The sequence below is a fragment of the Dunckerocampus dactyliophorus genome, chromosome 10 (genome assembly GCF_027744805.1).
Source record: "Dunckerocampus dactyliophorus isolate RoL2022-P2 chromosome 10, RoL_Ddac_1.1, whole genome shotgun sequence".
NCBI classification, from domain to species: Eukaryota; Metazoa; Chordata; class Actinopteri; order Syngnathiformes; family Syngnathidae; genus Dunckerocampus; species Dunckerocampus dactyliophorus.
In genome coordinates, this window is record NC_072828.1 from 6,575,494 (window position 1) to 6,599,032 (window position 23,539).

The window sequence follows — 23,539 nt, forward strand, 5'->3', positions numbered from 1 at the left end:
TTAGACAAATATTTATAGAAATAAAACACAATTTAAAAAAAATTTACATACAGTTTCATTAATATGTAAGGATATTAGGCATACATTGAATAAAATAAAATACTAAACATAATTATGTATATTTCTATTATTTTAACTAGCATATCATAAAACAAAAGACACAATGATTATTTTATATGTATATATATTCCTTTTATATTTTACATTTTAAAAATTAATATTAAATATATACAAAACATTCATTTTACATTTTAAATATTCATTTTTAATATACTGTATTATATATATATAATATCAACATATGGACTAAAACAAATATTTAGTGTGAATGATTATAAAAAATCTAAAAGTCATAGTCATTTTTTATTTAATATTGAAATAATTATATAATTTTATCCATCCATCCATTTTCTATACCGCTTCTTCCTCATTAGGGTCGTGGGGGCATGCTGGAGCCTATCCCAGCTGACTTCAGGCGACAGGCGGGGTACACCCTGGACTGGTGGCCAGCCAATGGCAGGGCACATATAGACAAGCAACCATTCACTCACATTCATACCTATGGACAATTTAGAGTCACCAATTAACTATAATTTTATATTTTTTTAAATATTTATTTTAATGTATCTTATATATATTTACACAAAATCTTTATGTTATATTTTTATTTTCATGTTCTAATATTCATATTCATACGCACACACGCAAAAACACACAGAGGGTTCTTGTGCCATAATTTAATCAATAACAAAAAAAATTAAAATAATGCTTAGATTGAATACATGTACTCATTTTACATTGTGTGTATTATTGTGGTTGTACAACTGTACTGCCTCATACCGTGAGCTGTTACTAATATTTTGGTTCTAGAGGGTAAGAATGCGCGTCGAGCAGAGCGTGCGCGTCCTCAAAAACAATGAGGTGTTCCCGTCTCATCCGGAACACCACGCGGGACACAAGCGAGGTGGGACAGGCAGGCCCCGCCATCAGGAATGTGCGACAAAGAATGAACTTCGGCTCAACAATTCTGGGAAAAGTGTTGTTAACATCGTGGACAGGAAGTGGTGCGCTTACTCAGGGATACTTTATGACGTCTGGCGAGATGGACGATGACAAGAACCATACATCCGCACAAAGTCACCTTCAAAATGAGAAAGAAGGGGAAGCAGCGCTGGAGCAAAGTGTTTGGAGTACTTTGAGCGCCCTGTTAGGATGTTGCCACTTTATTTAAAATGTGACGGAGTCTGGCTGGTGTCACTTTTAGCTTGTGATGCCTTCAATGTACAACAGTGTTAAAAACAGTCAATAAAGCGTTGAGTTGGGAAAAGTTCACCTTCGTTATAGGTCCGGAGGAGAAGCGGCAGTGAGGCGCTCGGAGACGGTCCTGACGTTGTTCTCCGTCATACTGAGGATGTGAGAGTCCAGTTTCTGCATCAGCTCACTGGAGAGAAGACTTTCCTCCTCCAAGAACCGAGAGACCATGACGTCCGCGGAAGACGGCGGCAAAGGCTCCTAGTGGCCAACAAAAACACCAAACTGAGATCCAGGTTTACCAGAACACACATTATGTTATATAATAATAATAATAATAATTATTATTATTATAATTACTACTTGATAATATTTCTTAAACTTTGTAAAAGGGCTAAAAAAACATGATATACACTGTATATTTAAATACTTTAGAGGCTTATTATTTTATACATCTTATTTTCATGTTATAAAATTAGTAGTAGTAGTAGTAGCAGTAGTACTTTATTAATCCCACAGCAGGGAAATTCATCTGTTACATCTGTTATAATTAATAATTAATTAAATTATTATTGTTATATTTAATTGCAACTATTTTATTATATTCATTACATTTTTATATTGTATATTTACATTTAAATACTTTACCAGAATATACATATTATATAATTATTATTATATTACATTATATTTTTATTTTGTAAAATGTCTAAACATTTTATATACTGTGGATTTTAGAGGTTTATCAGAATATACATATTATAAAATTATTATAATAATTATAATTGTATTACATGAATTTGATATTTTATTTTGTAAAAAGGCTAATAAACAGATAAACAGACAAAGCTTTATGTTATTATTAGTATCAATATTTCAGCTTTTTTCTCTTCATATTGTGCATTTTTGCTGTTTTTTTTGGGTCAAATTTTATTTCCACAAATTGGACACTCCTGCTTTTCCACTGCAGCTCTTGGGCAGCTTGAGTGCGAGACAAGACGTCAACTCAGTGAGCAACCACAACTCTCATCCATTATTTAGTTTGTTAGCATCCTTTGTCGCAAGTGAACAATGGTAATTAAAGAGAGAGGGGAGTGTTACCGCAGCTGGAACTAATTGATGCGTTACTACAGTCGTTTTTATTGCAAATGTTGATCTGAAATCAGAGAAAGCTTTTGTGAACGCGCCATATACACACAGGAAACAATGTAAACGAGCCAACAGATCTCCGCCTTTACGGTCTGTGTTGCCGCAGTGCGAGGTTAGACTTTTTTGGGAGTTCACGCTCCGCAGGGGGGTTTGTAGTGGGAGGAGCGAGTTGGCATAGTGTACACTTTCATCTCAACACATGGCCGTAGTCCAGACTTCAGCGTCTGAAGCCGGCGAACTGTAACAAAATGCGCACATGTTGGCAGGTCTCCAACACCTGGACAGGAAGCGGGAGGAGCCTCACCATCGGGGAGGGTGCTGATTCCTCTCTGGAGCTCGGCGTGTCCTCTGAGCTGGAGCTCCACCCCTCTGGAGCGTGCTCGACTGGAGTCGGCGCCGAGTCTCCCCCAGAGATTCTTCTGTCGGCAGCCGTGGCAGAAGCTGTGGACCCATGACAGCCGCCGGGCGCAGCTTGGTCACGGGACCGCCCCGATGTCTTCAGCTGTGTGAAGAGCCTCTGGATCTCGCCCTCGTAGGAAGTCGTCCCCTCACCATTCGCGCTGCAAATTAAAATGAGATGTGGTATTAGCGAGGCAGTACGTGCACACGTCTGTGCGTGTGTCGCATACTTTTCCCCAGCTGGCTGCGATTGGTCGGCAGCGGCGGGTGCGGTGGTCCCGCCCTTGAAGAGCTCGAGTTGGCGGCGTGTCTCGGCGAGGTCGCGCCTTAGCTGCAGGTTGTCCTGCTCCAGGTGCCTCAGCGACGACACATAGCTTTTCTCCAGGGAGGCCAGCGACGCAGCCTCAGCCTGCAGGAGAGGATGAGGACAGCGACGTGAGTGGACAGCAGACCTCCACCCCGACAGCCTTTATGCTTGGTGGAGGTAACAAACAGTAAGCAGTGCAATGATGCTAATGAAAGTCCTTTTACTTTGACGTGTGTGAGCTCATCAGCCAGGCTCTTCTTCTGGGCCTCCAACGACGACAGCTGCTTCTGGTAGAGGAGGCACTGCTGCTCCCACTTCACGCAGCTGCGACTGTACTCCTGTCCAGGTAGGTGCTGCACATGACCAGCAGGTGGCAGCAGAGGGCACGTGAGCGTGATCCACGTACCTCAAGCTTGTCACTGAGCAGCCTCACTTCTGACTTGTCAACCTCTTTGGACTCTTCACTGCTGAGCTTCTTGAGATGTCTGCGCTGGAGCTTGTGATAGCTCCTCTTTAACTTGTCCAACTGCACAACAAAAACATTTTATCTCTTTTTTCCCCCCACATTCCATACACAACCCAATCATACTGTTTACAAGTCACGTCACAAATGGATCCATACAATAATTGCTTGCATATCAGTCAAGACTGGGTTTGTGATGGGCAAAGTCTGACTCTAGAACAGATTATTCCCCGTTTCATGATTCCCTATGTTCACAAATACGAAACAAATAGCAAATAAGCCCCGTAGATGAACAGAGATGTTATTTGCAGTAATATATATATAAACATTTGGGACAAACATACCATGAAAAAAGTCACTGTGCTACAAAAATAACGTATAATTTGTAGAATTGTGAGAATAAAGTTGTAAAAACACTCAAAAAAACTGCAAAGTTAAAAGGGAAACAGCAACTTACGAGAAAAGAGTTGTAATATTACGAGAATAAAAAGTCGTACAGCTACAAAAAGAAAGTTGTATTATTACCAGAAAGAAATGTTAACCCAGCGGTACTAAAGTTGTCAAATTAAGAGCAAAATTTAGCAACAGTACAACAGAAAAGTCATGGAAATTATGAGAAGAACGTAAAACTATGCGGACAAGAGTCGTGCTATTACAAGAATAAGGTCGTATTCTGACAAAAAAAGTCAGTAGCACCTAAATAACGTAAAGTTATGAGAAAGACAAGACTGTGAGAATATAGTTAAAAATAAATCTATCACTAATGTGCCTGGGAATCACTGATGTAGCGGGAAAGCTAGCGTTCCGCCTGTCCGTGTGATTCAAAGTACAAACCGTGCCAAGCGACTCCTCACCTCTTCACTGACATTTTGTAGTTGCTTCTCATACTTGGTTGCCAGCGCTTGTCGGCCTGTCTGAACGTCTTCCAGTTGCTGACGCAGCACTCCGATCTGTCACGTGAGCACAACATGAGTCAAGACAGCAACATAATTCAGGGTGCGTTCACATTCGACCAAATGAACCGCGCTAGCAGCGCAAACGGTCAGAAATCCGTTTTAACCAATTCACAAACAATTGTGAACGCAACCCAAGAGTCTAGTTCAGTTCAGTTTCCAGGTGTTATCCCACCTCCAGGTCTTTGCGTTCAAGGAGGACCCTGGATGCAGACATCTCCTCCTGGCCACTCTTCAGCTGTAGTTGCATCTCCTGCATCTGGGCCTCCCAATCGCTCTTCTGGTGGTCAATCATGATGTCGATCTGCCTCATAAGCTCCTGGAGCTCTGGTTCGCAGTCCGACAACACGGAGCTGTTTGGTGCGACAAGATGGAAAGAAAACAAAGTGAAGTCACCACCGCCATCGCAATAAATTAGCGGACTGATACAAGTTAGTCATTAAGTAGTGTCATGTCGCTAACCTCAGGTCAGGATTGTGCGCGTCCATCTTAAACGATGGCAGAGAAAGGCGAGTCCGTTAGCAGCAAGCTAACCACTGTGGCGCCATCATACGTTCAAAGCTAAACAACGTGACGTCACGTATTTAGGGATGACCCGAGAGTTAACTGCGAGCTAACTCGTCAACCATTCGCCTGCTTCGAAAATGTACAGTTGTCAAGTAAAATCTTGGGAGTGGAACTTTATAAAAACGTTAAAGTAGGAGATTACTATTTTCCATTGTGACGCTATGTCTCCGCCCCCTAAAAACGTCATCACGTCGTACGTTAAGGAGGGCGGGTGAAGCAGTGAATGGGGAGGAAACGCTAAGATAATAGGCCAAAATAGGCTAAGCTAAAAAAAAACAGTAGTTGCTCTTAACGAAAAATGATCCAAACTGTAGCACACCAAGAGTATATAATTCAATAGACATTTATCATCACTAATCTGGCGCCAGTCACTGTTGATAATCTATATATAATAAATGGGCTTCAAATTCAAACACGTGGCTCGTTGGTCTAGGGGTATGATTCTCGCTTCGGGTGCGAGAGGTCCCGGGTTCAAATCCCGGACGAGCCCACTCTTTATACTTTGTTTCCTCCCCGGAGACTTTGCTTGTTGAAGGCGGCACCATAATTTCCGTTAAACCTGATTTTTAACCGGATTTCAGGTTGGGTGTGAAAACGAGAATGTTCGTGGACTGAGCGTGTTGCAGCATGTACTGTATGCATTGCGCCGAAAAACAGCGTCGTTGAAAACAAATCAGTAGCTCACCGCCATTAGTGTCAGACATATTATTAAACCATGTCAGTGTACGGTAATGTGGCTCGTTGGTCTAGGGGTATGATTCTCGCTTTGGGTGCGAGAGGTCCCGGGTTCAAATCCCGGACGAGCCCGATTTTCTAACTTTATATAAAATGTATTCCCCACATTCAGAAATAACCCCTGCCTCTTTCCACCAAAGATTTTCAATTCCCCCACACCATCATCTTAATCCAACGTCTGCTTCCAGTATTTCCATCTGCTCTCCCTTGAAATCTTAACAAAGGACATTTTCAGTGCTTCCACAGCTGTTGTCCATAGTGAAGGTGGGGGGGGGTCGTGTCAATATGTCCCGCCCCCACAATACAAGCACAACCTCTAATGAAGAGGCAGCAGAAAACCTCCATTTATTCACTGGATCAAGACCTGCTGAGAATTATTTTTTATTCTTTTCAAGTCTGCTGTAAGTACTTATTTTGATGTCATTCGTGTTAAAACTTGTAGCTGTAATGCCTATTTTATTTTGTCCCCTGGGAAATAATGTACATAGAAATACGATCTGTTTGTGTCAAACTGTTTGCTTTAATGGTGAAGGCGTTGACTGAGGTGGAAGGAAGACCTTTTTAACTTTGAATCATACCGGTGGTATGGACATGCTTTGCCAGTGGCCAAAGTGCAACCATCAATATATAACAGTAAAATGTAGACAACAAAATACGTACTCAACATTAATTCCACATGATAAACATAAAGATGGAGGTGTCTGAGAGGCAAGTGTTCTCACACAGCTGATTTTGCACAGTTCCATTTCCTGTTCTATGGTTATCATCACATTTTTGACCATTGTCATTACTAGTACTCTTCTGTGGCAACAACACAGTAACAAATAAAAATCTAAAGGAAAAGCAAAAGTGGAGGTGATGTTTTTAACAGTTTTTGTATGGCTCCCCCCCCCCCCACAGAGGAGTGGATCTCTGGCCGTAGCCATGGTTCTGTGCGGTGAGGGCGACTGCAGTGTTTGCCTGCTGGCCTTCTCGCGGGCGGAGCGGGTCCCGCGGCTGCTCCACTGCAGACACACCTTCTGCCAGCCCTGCCTGGAGACCCTCATGACGCGGGCCAGGAACGGCCTGCTCACCGTAGGCTGCCCCCTGTGTCGCCGCGTCACCTGCATCCGGCCGGGCCTCAGCCTGCAGGAGGCGCTGTGGGTCAACAGCGGCCTCTGGGAGCAGATACCCGAGGACGACAACGTGCTGAAAGACGAAGCCAACAACCACAAGACGGAAGCCTCGTTCCAAGGAGCATGCCAAGCAGAATGGTATAACTTTTGTTGTCAGAAATCAAATGGGAGCACGATTACAGCACTGGACCATACATCACAGCATATCATAGCAATCTCTAGATGCCAATCCACAATTACTTTTTATAGTGGCTCTGCCATACCTTTAAATGTGTACCTCACTAAATAGATATCAAGCTTAGCTTTTCACCTACTGAAACGGTATGTCAAAGATCCTCTACGACAGGAGTGTTTTTAATGATGTGCTGCAAAAACTACATAAAAAATCTTTCTATATAATAGCTTTTCAAATAGATGTACCGCAAAAAAATAAATTTCAAACATCCTCCACAAATAGTGCTCTGCTGTCTTTAAAGATGTGCAACAAAAACGCTAGTCAAAGATCTTCTATTAAACAGGAGCTTTGTGCTACTTACAAGGATCGACTGCAAGAAAGGCTACTGTATCAAAGATCCTCTATCCTCAGGAAAAAAACACACCCACAGAGCCTCTATTTGACAGGAGTGTTCTTCAGGACCTCATGAAAAATGTACATCAAAAACTGCTAGTCAAAGATCCTCCATTTGGCAGGAGGGCTGTGGTGTTTTTAGTGCGAGTACTTTTTATCTGCTGGAAAAAATGTTGCTTTTGAGGAGGACGTTTCTCTTAGGCCACGCCCACCTTCGTTGGCAGTGTGTTGGCACGTTGCTGAGCTTCCTTCAAACTCGTAGAGTTCTTTCGCTGTGACGCCATCAGCTGGCTTTGTCCCGCATTGCATCCTCTCATGATGAATACTAATAAGCATGTTTTGTGACTCGGTCCACAGCATTCCCCGCCGGAAGCGTGTGAAGTTTGGCATCTTCTTCTGGAGGAAGCTGAGGCTGACCAGGCGCTCTCCTGAGAGGATGGTGGCCAGCAGCAACGTGTAAGTCCTGACCCCCACCCCCAGCAAATATGCACTGATATTGTATTTACGTGGTTTTCCTTGAAGGGAAATGAAGTCCTGGCGCAGACTTTCCAGTGAAGATGATGAAAAACACTCCAGTTTGGGATGTGGAGGCCGTTGACATGCCCCCCCACCCCCGTGTCCCGCTTATTATTTATTCTAGGCTGAGTTCTCCCAGCTGCTGCTGTGGATTTGCTTCAGAGAGCAGATGGTCTCACTCTTCAACACAAAATAATAAAAACTACTTTTTTATTTATGACAACCACAGTAGTGTGTACTTCATTTGTGTACGTTAGAGGACAGCAGCGTTTGTGGTGGGCTCCTTCATCACACCACAACAAGGTTACTTTTGACCTGACAAAAGAGTCGCTGAAGCGTGAAAGAGGATTGTGGGGAGCATTCATGGAGCATCTGGCAAAGATTCCATGTTGGAGGACATGTGACAGTACTGGGTCCTCATCATTGTGGTTAAAATCATTTGTTTGGGTGCAGCGCATGAAAACCAATCAATGAAACGAGGGTTTCACTTTCACTTATTCTATGAGACTGGTTTCTGACTGGGATGGACCAAGACGATCCAGTTTGGCGGCCAACGCATAAGGATCAGATCATCTCGTCAAGCCCGCATTGACAGCGCTTGGCTTTGCTGGCCTCTCAAAGATCATCCACACCAGCTGGACAAATAGCGGGAGCAAGGGCAGCACCTACAGCAGCAGCAAGAGCGGCACTTAGACCTGCCACAATCATCACTAACTCAACTGCACAATAAATAAAAACAAACTTGATCATTTTGCCGGCCTCGTATATTGACATGTGCATGCGTGTTTGTTTTCCTCCTCTCTCTCTACCGAACAGGCTGGGTGACAAGGGGGTTCACTCTGTGCATCTGTCTCAACACCTGAGCGCGTTGCTTCTATAGCGGAATGAACGGAGTGAGTGACCCCTCCTGTCAGTCATTCAGTTTCTTTATCCCAGTGAGGAGGGGTGCGCTACAGACGCTAGCGAGTGCACAACTTGCTAGCTGTGTGTGTAGTGTGCTACACAATGGAAAAATTTGTTGGTGCCTGCTGTGTATAAAACACCATCTGATGTCAACTTCAGCCCGTTTGCGCACCGTCATTTTGTGACATGACAAAGACAGTGGAAAAAATAACACAGAGCGGTGGAACTTATGTTTCAGCTGCTGTGGTTCCCCAAGTATAACACCTCATTGTGCACCAAACGCGATTTGCTGCATCCAAAACATGTACTTGACCAAACGTCTGACAAAACGTCTCACCTCATTAAATGTAAACAGCGTATTTCACACACACACTCTTGCTAAAGGTGAATCAAGCAAGTGTATATGCAAATGAGCTGAGGTCCGCATTGACACACAATGGGAACTTCACAGCATGCCCGGGTTATTTTTCTGGGTCTTTTTTTTCAATATTCGGACAATAACAAAAATAACACTGATTCACAACGAGAAATATTGGGATTGATTATGGTTTTTATTTAAATGCAATTTTTGGCTATTTTAATTTATTTTCCTTTTTGTTTGTTTAATATGCTGTTTAGTTTATTTGATTTTAAAGCTCTTGACATCCCAATGACAATGTTAAATACTATTGAGAAATTAAAAGTTTATTGCTTTTGATACGGTGTACTCACATTTTTATGCCATATATTATCATTACATTCATGAAAAAATGCTCTCAAAATATTGTTGCCAATAATATCATTTCTCTGCGATAATTTGTAGGACAATTATCGTCCAGGAGAATGTGTTATCATGACAGGTAGCAGCACTAAGAGCAGGAGCTACGCTTGCAGGAAGACCATCTGCTCATGACCAATGGCCTTTTGACCAATGAAGGCTCCACCAAGATCTTCAACACCTGGACCAAGGGTTCAAAAAAGGTCAAAGGAAAATTCTGGCTCAAGAACTGAGTGTGGAGCCACATCCGGACAGAGTTATGATTCAACACGGGGACCATCAACATCCACTAATGCACCAAGAAATGGCCTGCACGAGTTCTGCACATCGCTCCAGCTCCAGCTCATGCTGTTCATGTTGCTGTGTCAGTAAGACATGTTTATTCAGGGTTTGGGGGGGAGACATGCTCTGTACAATCATGGCCCCGCCCTCAATGACCATTACTCATGAAATCAAACGGTGCTGCGACACGACAGCAGGGTGTACATTCTTGTAGTAAAACAATAAATACGTGCACGTGATGGACGTTTGCTCAAAGTGTGCTGATTTACTTAGAAAGTCTTTTCCACGTGACGTCACACATAACATGTTACATTTACTGTCAATTCCTCTAACATACAGTGGAGCCTCTAACACCGTACACAGTTTCTTCCCACAAACAACTGAGGAAATCATCTGTTCCAGGATCAAGCTGTGGCCATCAGAAAACCTTTAATGACCGCACAGGCATTTTTTTTTTTAGTTATCCACTGCCAATATAAAAACTAAGAGCCTTAACTTAAGAATGACAACGTTCTTAAATGTCTCACAAGCGTAAAAAGAAGTTAAGCAGTGTGACCAGTAAAAGGTTAAAGCAGGAGCGTCCAAACTGCGGCCCAGGGCCCATTTGCGACTTGCAGCTGTTTTTTTTATTGGCCTGTGGCACATTCTAAAAAAAAAAAACAAAAAACAGGAAAAATCAGCAGTAATTTTGCAAGAACAAAGTCAAAATATTGAGAGAAAAAAGTTGTAATCTAAAGAGGAAAAAGTCGTAATTTTAAAAGAATAACATCGCAATATTAGGAGGAAAAATAACTTTAATTTAATAGCGTAAAATTGAAATATTTTGTAAAAACACATTAAATTTTTTTTTTAAATCAGGAAAATTATGTTAGGAAAAAAGTCATAATATTATAGGAATAAACGCAAAACATTACAAAAAAAAGTTCCAAAAAATTTCTAAGAAGGTTGAAATAGTTGGAAAACAAAGAAAAAAAAGAAAAGAAAGAAACAACAGCAGAAATAGAGAAAAGCTGTAATTTTATGAGAATAAAGTGAAATATTATGACGAAAAAGTTGCATTCTAATGCGAAAAAAAGTTGTAATTTTATGAGAATAAACTTGTAATATTGTGAGAAAAAATAAACCCACTTTAGTAGCACACAGTTGAAATATAAGAAATATAAAGGCAGAGTAGAAAATTTACAAAGATTATTTAAGAAGAAAGTTAAAATATTTGGAAAATTTAAAAAAACAACAGCAAAAATGGGACACAAAACAGCAAAGTTGATACTAATAACTGGCTTTTCCACCGATATCACGAAGCAGAGATGCAGTTTTTTCTTGAAATATATACCTTCTTAGCATATCTACATGTGTTGCTTTACAAAATTGCATCCTTTCATTTTCCACTATGTCGCCCTCGGTGTAAAGTTGGGACACCCGTGGGTTAAAGCAATAAACTAGCCAGCTAGTCAGACTTGGACGTTAACAAGTGACACTCGTCGAAGATGCGCCACACGGTAGATAGAAATGAGCAGTCGCAGGACGTCATGCGCGACTTTTCCTGGAAACTGGTGTATTGTACCGTCTTTTAGCAGCGTTCTACTTTAGAGGCTCCACTATAAATAAAGGTTTACTGCGTGGACCGGTACTGGAAAGATGGACAGTACAGATGGACATACTCGTCTCATGCAGTGTTAAAGGTCAAAGGTTGTCCTCCGCTCACATATTTACAGCAGTGTGACAATGTGTATATACACAAAGTAGCACACTGACATGGTGTGTGTGTGTGTGTGTGTGATGTTACCTGACACAGACAGAAGCATGCATGGATACTTGTTCTAAAAGGCTCAGTGGTGGATCCCCCAGGACGCTAACATTGGAAGGCGGAATCATCCTTGATGTCAAACATCGCTTCAAAACAACATGAGCGCATATCAAAAAAATACAAAAACAAAGCGGAGGTGTGGGGGGGTATTGTGGACGTTACAGTAACCTTCGTGTTTGGACTCTTTTTGGCAGCTTCAGCATCGACATGTTGCTCTTTGTCAGCACTGACCAGCAGTCAGGACCAGGACGAGGCCTTCAAAGCAAAAGGAAGCAACATAAGAAGCGTTGGGGGTTGGGGGTGGAAACGGGTCGCGACGACTGCTGCCCGTGGCGATTAACACGAGCATCCCGCCTCAGTCGCCTGCGCCTCCTGCGGTTTGTCCAACTTGATGTCGATCACTGGAAGAGGCAATTAAGGAAGTGTGAACATGATGATGGAGGTTAGGTATCAGGAGAGAAAGAAAAAACTGAGCAATCAATTATTTTTTTACATCAATCCACACAGGCAGTTTCTAGACTGTTGTACCCCTTTGCTACCACAAGATGGGGCTGTTTCACAAAAGGCTCTTATTTATTTATTATTATTCATTTTATGTATTTTATATTTATTACTTTTAATGTTACCATTAAAAATAAATAACATTTATATAATGTTTAACTGACACTAAAACGCTGACCAATATGTAAAAAATATCCATATTAAAAAATCAATTTAAAAATAATACAGATAAAATATTTGTAACATAATTACATGTATAAAAATATAAAAATCATGTAAAAATAATACATATAGAACATACAATACAAAAACTTGATGTAATGAATAACATTTATGCTTTTTTAGTGACACAAAGACGCTGAACAATATGTGAAACAAAAATGATCTATAACAAATATAAAAATCTATTTAAAAATAATACACATAAAATATTTCTCTAATTAATTAAAAATAAAAATTAATTATATGTATACAAAATACAAAAATATCTTAAAATAACAATACATATAAAAATATATAATACAAAAACTCAGCGATCATTAATGAAAACATTGGATATGTATTGAATATAATATGTATTAGAATCTATGTTATTGATATATAGATTGACAGAAGACATGCTTTATTTTTTGATTACAGGAAATGATCATTCTCTGTCAACCAATCAGCACAATGCACTGTCAAACTCCGCCCCTTTAGGTAATCTACCATCGTCATAGGTAAACTGGTAGCAGGGTGTGAAAAAGTGCATGCCAACTTCTGACAGTGGAGAAGTAAGTACTGTTTGTTTGCAAACAGGCAAAGAACCATCAAGAGAACCATCAACGTCCTGAAAGTGACAGTTCTTTGATGACATCACATCACATCAGAAGTCAAATGAAAAAAAAGCCATCTTAAGTTATCCTAAATTGAGGGATTTGTCAAGGTGAATTTCCAACAGACGTGTGAAAGGATACTCCCTTCTTTGCTCGTCTCCTGCATGCTTTCCATCCCGGGGAGAGCGGCAGCCACACGGCGAAACAACTGCAAAAGGAAGAGGAAGCGTACATACATAATTTCGGCTGTCTTTCATGTCATGTTGCCAAGGACCAGAAGTCTCTCACCAACCACTTTGTAAAAAAAAAAAGTAGGCGTTGCTACACATCTTAAAATGCAAATTATCCGTCCTGCCAACTGTCTAAATTCAAGCATCAAGGCTGCGGCCTGGGAGCCCGTGGATGTTTTTTCATTTTTAAAATATGATTCAACGAGCCGCACGGTGGACGAGTGGTTAGCATGTTGGCCATGCAGTCAGGAGATCTGGAAAATCTGGGTTTGAATCTCCGTTGGGCATCTCTGTGTGGAGTTTGTATGATCTCCCTGTGCGTGCGTGGGTTTTTTCTGGGTACTCCGGTTTCCTCCCACATTCTAAAAACACATGCATGTAAGGTTAATTGGCGACTCTCAATTGTATGAAAGGTATGAATGTGAGTGTGAACGGTTGTTTGCCTATATGTGCCCTGCGACTGGCTGGCGACCAGTCCCTGCCTCTTGCCCGAAGTCAGCTAGGATAGTCTCCAGCATACATGCAACCCTAGAGAGGATAAGCGCCGTAGAAGATGAATCGATGGATATAATTTAACAAGAAAACTTAAAAATAACCCCAACAACAACAGGGTAAATACAAAAAGATGCAGTAATTTTACAAGAATAAACAGTGTTTTCCCTAGGATTTTTGGAAGCTGTGGTGGTGAGCTGCGTGGGAGGGTGAATTTTATTTACAAAGCACATCTCCACTCATTGTGCTCATTTGTCATTAAATACAGGTGTCATCTAAAAATATTCTTTGGTAAATATTCTTTGGTGAAGCAGTGGCAGAGCTATGTGGTGGCTCTCCCGCCACCCCACTTGCCAACTAGACAGAAAGATGAAATATTAACAACAGCAAAAATTGGTTTTTTGATTTTGTTCACCTATATCACAAATCTGAGATGCAGTTTTTTCTTGAAAAACATAACTTCCTAGCATATCTACAGTACATGTGTTGCTTTACATAATATCAAATCAAAATATCATCCTTTCATTTTTCATTTGACACCCCTTCAATGCACTATTGTACCACAGAATTTGTTTAAAAAATGGTTATATTGTTAAAAAATATTGTTAAAAAATACTGTAATATGTGACCTTTAAAGCAGCTCTCTCACCTGTTTGACGTTGTAACCTGTCTTCGCGCTGGTCTCTATGAACATGACGCTCAGCTCTTTGGCCCTCTGCTCGCCTTCCTCAATGCCGATTTGCCTGTCAGTAGACCAAAGAGCATCATCATTCTCATCTTCAACCAACCTGCACAGCGAACAAGCTTTCACAATGACAGTTTGACCCTGGAGCACATGATTTCAACTTCCATTACTACAGTGTAGAATTTTGTTGTTCCAAGTGACGCTCTTGGCCTGAACACGGGACGTGAAGTGCATCTCGGCACACAACCACGCTATGTGCAGAAAAGAAGGATATTTACGTAACTGCACCACCTGATCGGCGCTATTTCCAGACGCACGCGCCGAAGCGACAGTAAGGTTTGCTCATCATCACCATTGCATAATGGACGCACACTATCCTTCTCGCACGTGACCGTGTGGGACAGAAAGGTAAGTTCATCACTACATGCAGTGGTGAAATAAGAGCTATGGTGTCACCTCCAATTCACATCACTGACTCCCACACGGAAAGCAATATATTTCTCACTATTCCACAGGATGGGAGTGGAAACGATAAAGCTGACATCCAACATAATAACACGGTAAAGGATTGATGCTAATGGCTGCAATCTTTGACAGTATAGAGAGTATCAGAGGGGCCCAAACCTTTTTCCGCCAAGGGCTGAATAATACTGAATAATAAAAGACTGCGGGGACCACTTTGATATTTTACATTTTGTAAACCAAAATTTAAAGAAAAAGCATCCTCCATCTGACGCTTTGTGCTACAGTGTTTCTCAACTGGTGTGTCGCAGACCCATCCCAGTTGGGTCGCGGACAGCAAGTCAAAAATTACATGAAAATATTTAATCTAATTGTCTGATAGTCTGAAGTCCTTTTTTTAAAATTTTGAAATACAAATATTTTGAAATTAATATTTTTGACCTTCTTTGATACAAATATCAATTGTATATTGCTATAGGTGACAAAGCATATTATTAATATGAACCTTTTCTCCTTAAATTGCACTTTTTAGCTCATTTTTTCATTTTTTGTTTACATGTAGTTCCAATATTTTTATGAACGTTTTTTTCTCATAATTTTATGACTTTATCTCAAAATATTTTGATTTAATTATCATAATACTGTACTTTTTCCCAACCTAATTTTCCAAAAGTTGCACCTTTATTCTTTGTTTTGTTTCTCATATTAGGACTTAAAAAAAAAAACTTCCTTCCTTCCTTTTTAATATTTCAACTTTATGCTTCTAAAATATTTTTTTTTCTCATAATTTAAGACGTGATTGTAAAATTAGTTAGTTAGAGTTTAGTTTTTTTGGAATGATGACCATTTTTTTCTTAATATTATAACATTTTTCTCCTAATATTTTGACGTTATTCTTATAAAATTACTGCTCTTTTCTTCCATTTTTTTAGGGATGTCCAATATTGTTTTTTTTTGCAGATAACCGATATGCCGATACTGTCCAATTCTCAATTTCCGATTCCGATATCATCCGATACCCACACCAATATATGTAACATCACATATCTCCTGTCGTGGAAGGACTGGACTGGACAGGATTTATTACCTTATTATGTATTATTATTATTACTTATTACTTATTATGTATATTGCACTACAAATTTGACGTGATCTGTTCCGTATTTATTTACTTATTTATTCTTATTCTATTTTATTTATTTTTCTTCTCTCTCATGTCTTACTTATCTATGTCTTACCTACTATCTATCTATTATATATACGTATGTATGTATGTCGTGGAATTAACACGGCCGCCACGAGTGGCTGCCTTTCAAGCAGCTGTTTATTCAAGCACATTTTTTTGTGCCATGTGAGCGACGTATGGCACCGGTGTGATTCCCTGTCTACTCTTTGATATCGAGACAGCAGTCAAGGCTGGGCCTAAAATGAAAGTGAAATGACTAGCAAGGAAGTGGAGATTCAAGCCTTCGGTACCTTATGTTATCATGGGAAACGTGAATTCACTACCGAACAAGATCGACGAGCTGGTAAGAACGTCAAGACCTTCAAAGAGTGCAGCTTATTTGTGCTTCACTGAATGGCAGAATGGTAGAATGTGTCAATGGCTGCACATGGCCTGCCAGGCCTTACTTTGGACACCCCTGGTATAGCTATAATCTAGCAGGCAGGTTACAGTCATCAATTTAGTCTGCGAATATGCAATTATGGTGACAAAATGTGGCCTGGAGAGTTTCCTACGAACCTCTTATCTGCCAGGTCCGTCTTATTGCCCACTAACATGATGATGACGTCACTTCCCCTCTCTGTTCTCACGTCATCGATCCACTTGGACGTCTGCTGGAAGGAGTTGACGTCTGTGGAGAGAAGATGGACAGTAGATGTCATCGTAACACTGCTTCTTGCACCTGGTCTGCCAGAGAATAATAATACGAATGCATTGCAGGCGGAATCAAAGTTCCCAACGTAGCAACTTTGTGGATATATTTAGTGAGCATTCACACCCCTCTGGACTGTGTTTTTCAAATGTAGTGACTTTTTCTTATTGAACACTTTTGGAGACGAAGCAGCTCATGCTGCTGTGTGCCCCTCACCCCATCTAAAAGCACTCACAGGCGGCGCCGTCTTGTTTATGACATAAAAAAATGTCAAATGTCTCCCACAGCGTCCATAAAAATAAACGGCAAACTTTAACAATTTTGACTGTTTGTGCATAGTGAAGGCCTGTCAGTGCAGTATGCAAATCAGATGAAACTATATTGTATAGTATACTGTGTGTGATGAATTTTGTCAGAAAAGAAAATAGACTTAGTGCTACTTTGGTCTCCGTAGATAACAATAATATAACAATATAACATGCAACACTTTGCATTAACAGTAGGATGCACCGAAAGTTGGTATGACTAGTTTCACTTTGTAAATAAATATTACTCACAAACTTCCGCTCCCTGTAGTGTATCGATATGAAAGTTAATTTGTTTCTGGATAACCAAAGATTTTTTATTTTATTTTTGAACTTATGAAACTGAATTTTTTGCATTTGAATTTTGTGAACCGATTTTTTAAAATACCAAATTATACAGAAAAGTTCATTGAATACAAATTTGTAAGCAAAATGCATTTTTTGAACTGTAGTTGATTAAAATACGGTGATTTAAAAAAAAAAAAGTGTAGATTATTTTGATGTTTCAAAATTCACACATACACTTCCAGATTTTAAGACCCATGTCACATTTTACGCCTGACTGGCTGGCTCTGAGACACAATCCTTTTATTCAGTATTGATTTCCCGGAGGTGTATATGTGAATTTTGAAACAGTGAATTTATTTGCACTGATTTTTATAAACTGAATTTTCAAACACCGTATTGTAGCTAACTCAATTTTGAGACTCTGTATTTTAATGAACTAAATTTCAAACCATGCATTTTGCTTACAAATTTTTATTCAATTACATTTTCAGCATAAAAAAAGTCCACAAAATTAAAACTCAAAAAATTCAGTTGGGTAAATTCAGTGTCTAAAAAAGCTTTGGTAATAAGTTTTAATATGATTAAAAAATGTGTTTAAATTTATGTAATTGAATTTTTTTGCTTTTCCATTTTGTAAACTGACTTTTTTTCAACATCAAATTATGTGGAAAATGTAACTGAATAAAAATTCTTTAGCAAAATGCGTGTTTGAAAATTCAGTTTCGAAAAAAATTCTGTGTAAATAGGTTGGATGTTTCAAAAGTCACACAGACACTTGCGGTTTTTGTAAACTTAATTTTGAAACTCCGTATTTTAATAAACTGAATTTCAAAACATGCATTTTGCTTAAAAAATGGTATTCAATGACATTTTCAGCATAAAATAATTTTTAAAACTTTAATTCACAAAATTCAAACACAAAAAATTCAGTTAAATAAATTCAGTGTCTCAAAAAAGCTTTGGTAATAAACCAAACAAATGAACCTTCACGATAGACCTCCACTGTTAACACAAACTCCACCTTGAGCATAAGGTGTGACACATACTCGTGATGTCGTAGACGACCACGGCCACCGTGGAGTCTCGTATGTAGCTGGGGATGAGGCTCCTGAAGCGCTCTTGTCCTGCTGTGTCCCACAGCTGCAGCCTCACCTGACGGTCAGAAACGAGAGAGACATGAGATGATAAAGACGATACACACATGAACAAACTTTCTTGAATGCCACACACACACACACACGCACCAGTATAGTGAAGACAATGTCTTACCGTTCGGTCTTCCAGATACATGGTTTTCGACAGGAAGTCAATTCCGATGGTTGCCTTGTTTGTGGAGAGAGGAAATCCATGGATGAGTCAACACTGATAGAGCAAGAAACAGCATTTCCACTGAAAAATACACTGTACCTTGAAAAAGGATTATATATTACAGTAAATCTTACAATCAACCACAGAATCTCCTACAGTTGCCGGGTGTCTAGTCTCCACAAGCAAATAGTCTATAATTCAAACAACATTGACATAATAGCGGTGGCTGTAGGCAACATCTTTTCTTTAACTTTACAAGGTGGCAGTAGCAGCATCCAGCAGCTTTATCTACCGCTGCATGAGGAATATTTTTCTTGAAATTATTTTTTAAATTATTATGTACTAAATAAAAAATACATAAAATCATTTATTAAAAAATATTTAAGAATAAAAAATATAAGACTTTTTTTTTTAAGTGTCTTTTTGACCTGCATTATTTTCAGGCCACAAAAAACTATATGACTCGCCGAATCTGGCCCCCTCGGCCTTGAGTTTGACATCTGTGCTCTAAATAAACATCCAGCTATGATTAGAGCATTGATGGTCCACGTCTGTAAATAAAATGTTGGGCGTGTATGTGTGGACTTAATCCTAAAATTGGTATTATTCTACAGCAGATGGCACTGAATTCTCTGGCAGTAGGCAAGCACACGTCTTCTCCTGCTATGATCGCCTCGGGTGATGTGTCCCATTTGAGCCCAAACCAGGAAGCTCAATCCCCATGTTTATACTGTACCTGGTACAGGTACCAGACATTTGGTACCATACATTTAGTTCATGAACGCTCATATTTGTCTCCTGTATACAGGAAGTGTGTTCTTCTGCGTTAGGCAGCGCAGCAAAGTACCCACTGCCCGCTTGGACATCAGCAGCTTGATCACGCGCTGGTTTCCTTGGCAATGCCAGCCACCGCCGTGAACTGAGCGAGGCGGTGGCTGGCAAAAAGACAAGTGCTTTACACTCAGTCTGATCACGCTCTCTGCTCTGACAATAAGTGTGTATTTTTACCAGGTGGCAATAAAGCACTTTGTTAAATCCTTGCTATACTGCAAGGGATGTGGCTGATTGATGTCTTCCTGCCACAAGAGTGCATGCCAGATGAATGCTAATAAATCTGTGTGTGACAGAGGTTAAAGTCGCTCATAATCCTGTACAGCTGACAGTACAGCAACTGCTAAATCAACTTCATATAAAAGGTGACGTTGTTGACTTGACAGCAGTATCATCATAGAAGGGTTTTCAGGTTCTTTTTGGCCCAGTTCTTAAAAATAGAACGGTGCGTAGACGACTACACATGAACACATTAGGCTGGAGTCAATTATTAATCATCTTTTAAAAGATTAACAAGCACACATTGTCGGGGAGGCTGGCTTGCTGCCCATTCTGCTTGATGGATTTCATGATATTTAACCAACATAAACAAAGTATAACCATTCCGGGACACTTTCAAACTAAATTACTAAATATTTCTTTTAAGGAGACGTGTGTGAGGTCATACTATTTAAGTATTTCTGGGAAAAATACATATAAACTTGGACAAAAATACGGAGCTCAAACGGCAGTCAATCTTCAGCTCAGTGAGCAATCGAAAGGCAGTGTTTCCCCGACACTCATTTATTTACATTTGGTACTACCTGTTTGCCATAATTGCTCATGAACACATTACAACGGGACTGTCTGTGAATTCTCCTCTGTGAATCACCACCTTATATTGGTGGAGGGGTTGAGTGCCAGGCATTTGAAAAGAGTTTAACGGCGTAAGGTGGCTGGACTCCCCCGAAGAGATAGTGTGAGGAGCTCAGTCATTTGGGAGGGGCTCAGAGTAGAGCAGCTGCTCCTTCACATCAAGAGGAGCCAGTTGAGGTGCCTTGGGTATCTATTCCGGATGCCTCCCGGGCACCTCACTGGTGAGGTGTTCCGGGCATGCCAGCCGGGAGAAGGCCCCGTGGCAGACCTAGGACACGCTGGAGGGATTATGTCTCACAGATGGCCTGGGAACGACTCGGTGTCCTCCTAGTAGAAATGGAAGAGGTGGCCGTAGACCGGGAAGTCTGGACTTCCCTACTGAGACTGCTGCCCCCGCATCCCGGGCCCAGATGAGAAGGATAAAATGGAGTGTCTGTGAATGCAGCTTGTCGTTGCAACTCTGTACATCAGATGGCATCGTAACTCTGCTTGTTAACACACCGCATAAAGAATAAGAAAGAATATGAAGACGTAGCAGGAAGGATGAGTGTTGCCAACTTAGCAACTCTGTCGCTATATTCAGCAAGAATACATTGAACTTTAGATTTGAGCAACATATCAAGCAATTTTATTGTTTTTTTGCCATTTTATTGCCATTTTATCTTATTCAAACATGAAAGCACAATTCAATAGCACTCACAGACGGCCCGTCCTGCTTGTGACATAAAAAAAACCTCATGTTTTTTGCTAAACTTTTGTCCCTCACAGCTTCCAAAAAAATGACATGCACACGTCATGCATGCATGTCATTAGAGAAATGATCCGATTTCACTGAATTGGTCCAAGGTGATTTGAGTAATACCTCGTTTATTGCAGTTAATTGGTCCCAGAAACAACCATGATAAATGAATAAGTGATAAGTGAATAAATGTCCTTATTTATAAATGAAATATTTATTTGTAGTTAGAGCGTACAAAACCTGTTTACGACCTTCTAAATACGGTTTTTAACGTCATTAGAGCCCTCTAGACATGAAATAACATCCCTATAGTCACCTTTATGTCATGAGTGAGTGTGCTGCTCTGCTGCCACCTAAAGTCTGTCTCTGTTATAGCACACTCAATCACCAGAGGAGGAGCAGGCACACCTATCTCTAATTAACACAGGACTATTTAGCCCATGACAACTTCCCTTGTTTGCCAGAACATCTTCTCCTGCACACCTGATTCCCTTGCCTACCTGTTTGTTCTGTACCTTTTCCCTAGTTCTGGTCGTATCCCGTTCCTGCTGTGAGTAGTGGAATCTTTCATGTTTTTCCTGCCTTTGCAGTGGTTATCTTGTGTTGTGATTTTTTGTTACCTGGTTGCTATTAGCTGTTCCTATCACCACTTTTTGGTGATAGTGATTTTCTGTTTAGCCTTTTTCCTTCCTGCTATCTGTGTATGCAGTGTTTTTTGTTAGTACCTTGTTTTTCTTATTCTCACGGCAAGACCCAGTGATTTTGTGTTAGCATTTTTCTATTGACATTTATATCTTGTATTTTTGTTACTTTAATAATTTTTTTTTGTTACACGGAATCCTTGTTGTCCTGTCTGCCATTGGGATCCACCACAAACATCTGCCACCACGTGACACTTTACACTGTATTACCCAATATAGTAGGCATAATAAAAGAAAATAAAACATTTAAGACATAAACAACTGGATAATAATTATAGACAATAAGATTTAAAACATAAAAAAGACCTGTGTGCTTGCGTGTGTTGCTGCAAATGTGTTCCATTGGCACAGACAGGAAGGTTTAGTGTTGAGTTTTAGTTAGGTGTGGGTTATGGCCACAGCAGTAGCTTGCGTTTTGATTAGGGATCATTGTGCCTGTTGTGTATTGTTCCGGCGATCAACTCTGGTGCTTGTGTGTCTCACCAAACATTACAGTAACATCACTGACACCTAGTGACCAGTATAGAATACTACATATCATCACAACATCTTGGAATGCACCTTCTGAATGCCTTATATTAGTATTTTACTTCATTTAGCCATTTTTATGCTTTCAAATGCCTCCTTTAGGCAAACAAATTGTAAAGTTTGTTTCAATATGCATATTTTATGACTACTAATAGGCTGTATTCAACCATGAAATGGCATGAAATACTTTTGTTCCACAGAAAACAGGACATACACACGATGTAACGACATGATGTCAGTGTCAGACGGCTACCGAAGCACTACTGTAGCTTCGGCAGTCTACGTGTTATAATCCGGCCTTAACACAAGTTATTATATGATCGTACATGCAGTAGTTTTTACATATACAAGCGCAACATCCATATCTTGTGGCGATGCTCTTATGCATGTGTATGTTTGAGTTGGGGTGGCAATGCTTGAATGACAGCTGCTGTGTGGCTTCCTTTCCTCCCTCAGGCTTTCCGCATGTTCAGCCAGCCAAGAAGACGCATGCCTGCCTCTCGTTCTCTTGGCCGGGCAGACGTCGCTTGACGGGAGTCAAACAATCTGGCTCATCTTTCTTTGATGCCTTCGATGGGTCTCCAAAAGTATGGCTGCTTTCCTTGTAAACGCCTCAGTTCCATTTGAAAACAGACGCGTACAGTCTAAGCTAATCCTTTCACCAAGGGCAGACTTCTTATTCTTGTCGGATAGCACAAGCAGCAGTGTGAATATTTTAGTAAACACTTGAAGGTCACATCACCTGCAGGGCTGTCAGTCAAGCAGCATTATGCCATCCTATGAATAAAAAAACATTTGGATTTGATATGTGCCTGCAAAGCCTACAGTACATTGATGGCAACCATTAATTGAAAATGGACTACAAAGTGTTAGCGTGAAAGCAGCCTAAGGTTCCTCCCAGGCTTCTTTATCATCTACAATAAAGCAGAGCAGATGCTCTATGGGGACATTATTAAAGAAAGTAGATGCTATCTGGCCAGCATCAGTCTGCCAATTGAAAGCAGGGTTATGGTGAGGGATGAACAACGCAGTGGCCATTTGTCTCCAAAGCCACGCTCCCTTAAATTGGCCGCACCGTGACAGCCACTGTGTTTCTCCTCCATTATTTATCCAGCGCCATTTAGGTCAGCAGCAGCCTTGGAGTGAGACA

At 40.3% G+C, this 23,539-nt stretch overlaps 3 protein-coding genes and 2 non-coding genes across 6 annotated transcripts in view; 3 read left to right on the forward strand and 2 right to left on the reverse strand.

Annotated features, from left to right (window-relative positions):
* Window positions 1-377: 377 nt before the first annotated feature.
* On the reverse strand, window positions 378-5,255 carry cep63 (centrosomal protein 63). Of its 2 annotated transcripts, none has more exons than XM_054789892.1 (8): window positions 4,985-5,255; window positions 4,698-4,875; window positions 4,436-4,519; window positions 3,513-3,632; window positions 3,331-3,444; window positions 3,030-3,208; window positions 2,705-2,960; window positions 378-1,512 (listed from the first exon to the last, which is right to left on the reverse strand). In XM_054789892.1, the coding sequence occupies exons 1-8, from the start codon at window positions 5,008-5,010 to the stop codon at window positions 1,339-1,341; spliced, it is 1,131 nt and encodes a 376-aa protein (XP_054645867.1). In that variant the 5' UTR covers window positions 5,011-5,255; the 3' UTR covers window positions 378-1,338. The 2 variants fall into 2 exon arrangements, with proteins under 2 accessions (XP_054645867.1, XP_054645866.1); XM_054789891.1 differs by having other exon boundaries at window positions 381-1,512; window positions 4,424-4,519.
* Window positions 5,256-5,507: 252 nt separating this feature from the next.
* trnap-cgg (transfer RNA proline (anticodon CGG)) lies at window positions 5,508-5,579 on the forward strand. Its single transcript has one exon. It is a non-coding gene; the product is annotated as a tRNA-Pro (tRNA).
* A 245-nt stretch (window positions 5,580-5,824) lies between these two features.
* On the forward strand, window positions 5,825-5,896 carry trnap-ugg (transfer RNA proline (anticodon UGG)). Its single transcript has one exon. It is a non-coding gene; the product is annotated as a tRNA-Pro (tRNA).
* Window positions 5,897-6,089: 193 nt separating this feature from the next.
* im:7152348 (uncharacterized protein LOC559250 homolog) lies at window positions 6,090-8,331 on the forward strand. Its single transcript, XM_054789617.1, has 4 exons — window positions 6,090-6,225; window positions 6,725-7,077; window positions 7,865-7,963; window positions 8,030-8,331. The coding sequence occupies exons 2-4, from the start codon at window positions 6,749-6,751 to the stop codon at window positions 8,103-8,105; spliced, it is 504 nt and encodes a 167-aa protein (XP_054645592.1). The 5' UTR covers window positions 6,090-6,225; window positions 6,725-6,748; the 3' UTR covers window positions 8,106-8,331.
* A 1,263-nt stretch (window positions 8,332-9,594) lies between these two features.
* rab6ba (RAB6B, member RAS oncogene family a) overlaps window positions 9,595-23,539 on the reverse strand; it is a 29,170-nt gene continuing 15,225 nt past the window's right edge. The window contains exons 3-8 of the mRNA XM_054789616.1: window positions 18,697-18,750; window positions 18,474-18,579; window positions 16,702-16,813; window positions 14,460-14,553; window positions 13,230-13,296; window positions 9,595-12,173 (exon numbers count right to left, since the gene is read on the reverse strand). Of these exons, the coding sequence (XP_054645591.1) occupies window positions 12,109-12,173; window positions 13,230-13,296; window positions 14,460-14,553; window positions 16,702-16,813; window positions 18,474-18,579; window positions 18,697-18,750 (498 nt within the window). The 3' untranslated portion in view covers window positions 9,595-12,108. The remainder of the gene's footprint in view (window positions 12,174-13,229; window positions 13,297-14,459; window positions 14,554-16,701; window positions 16,814-18,473; window positions 18,580-18,696; window positions 18,751-23,539) is intronic.

What these genes read in the sequence shown, in the direction of transcription:
- im:7152348 (XM_054789617.1), top strand. Translation starts at nt 6,749, where the DNA reads ATGGTTCTGTGCGGTGAGGGCGACTGCAGTGTTTGCCTGCTGGCCTTC. An exon ending in GGAGCATGCCAAGCAGAATG is followed by an intron (nt 7,078 to 7,864) that starts GTATAACTTTTG and finishes CTCGGTCCACAG; the next exon opens with CATTCCCCGCCGGAAGCGTG. An exon ending in ATGGTGGCCAGCAGCAACGT is followed by an intron (nt 7,964 to 8,029) that starts GTAAGTCCTGAC and finishes TTTTCCTTGAAG; the next exon opens with GGAAATGAAGTCCTGGCGCA.
- cep63 (XM_054789891.1), bottom strand. Translation starts at nt 5,010, where the DNA reads ATGGACGCGCACAATCCTGACCTGAG. An exon ending in TTGAACGCAAAGACCTGGAG is followed by an intron (nt 4,520 to 4,697) that starts GTGGGATAACAC and finishes CTCACGTGACAG; the next exon opens with ATCGGAGTGCTGCGTCAGCA. An exon ending in ATGAGCTCACACACGTCAAA is followed by an intron (nt 3,209 to 3,330) that starts GTAAAAGGACTT and finishes CCTCTCCTGCAG; the next exon opens with GCTGAGGCTGCGTCGCTGGC.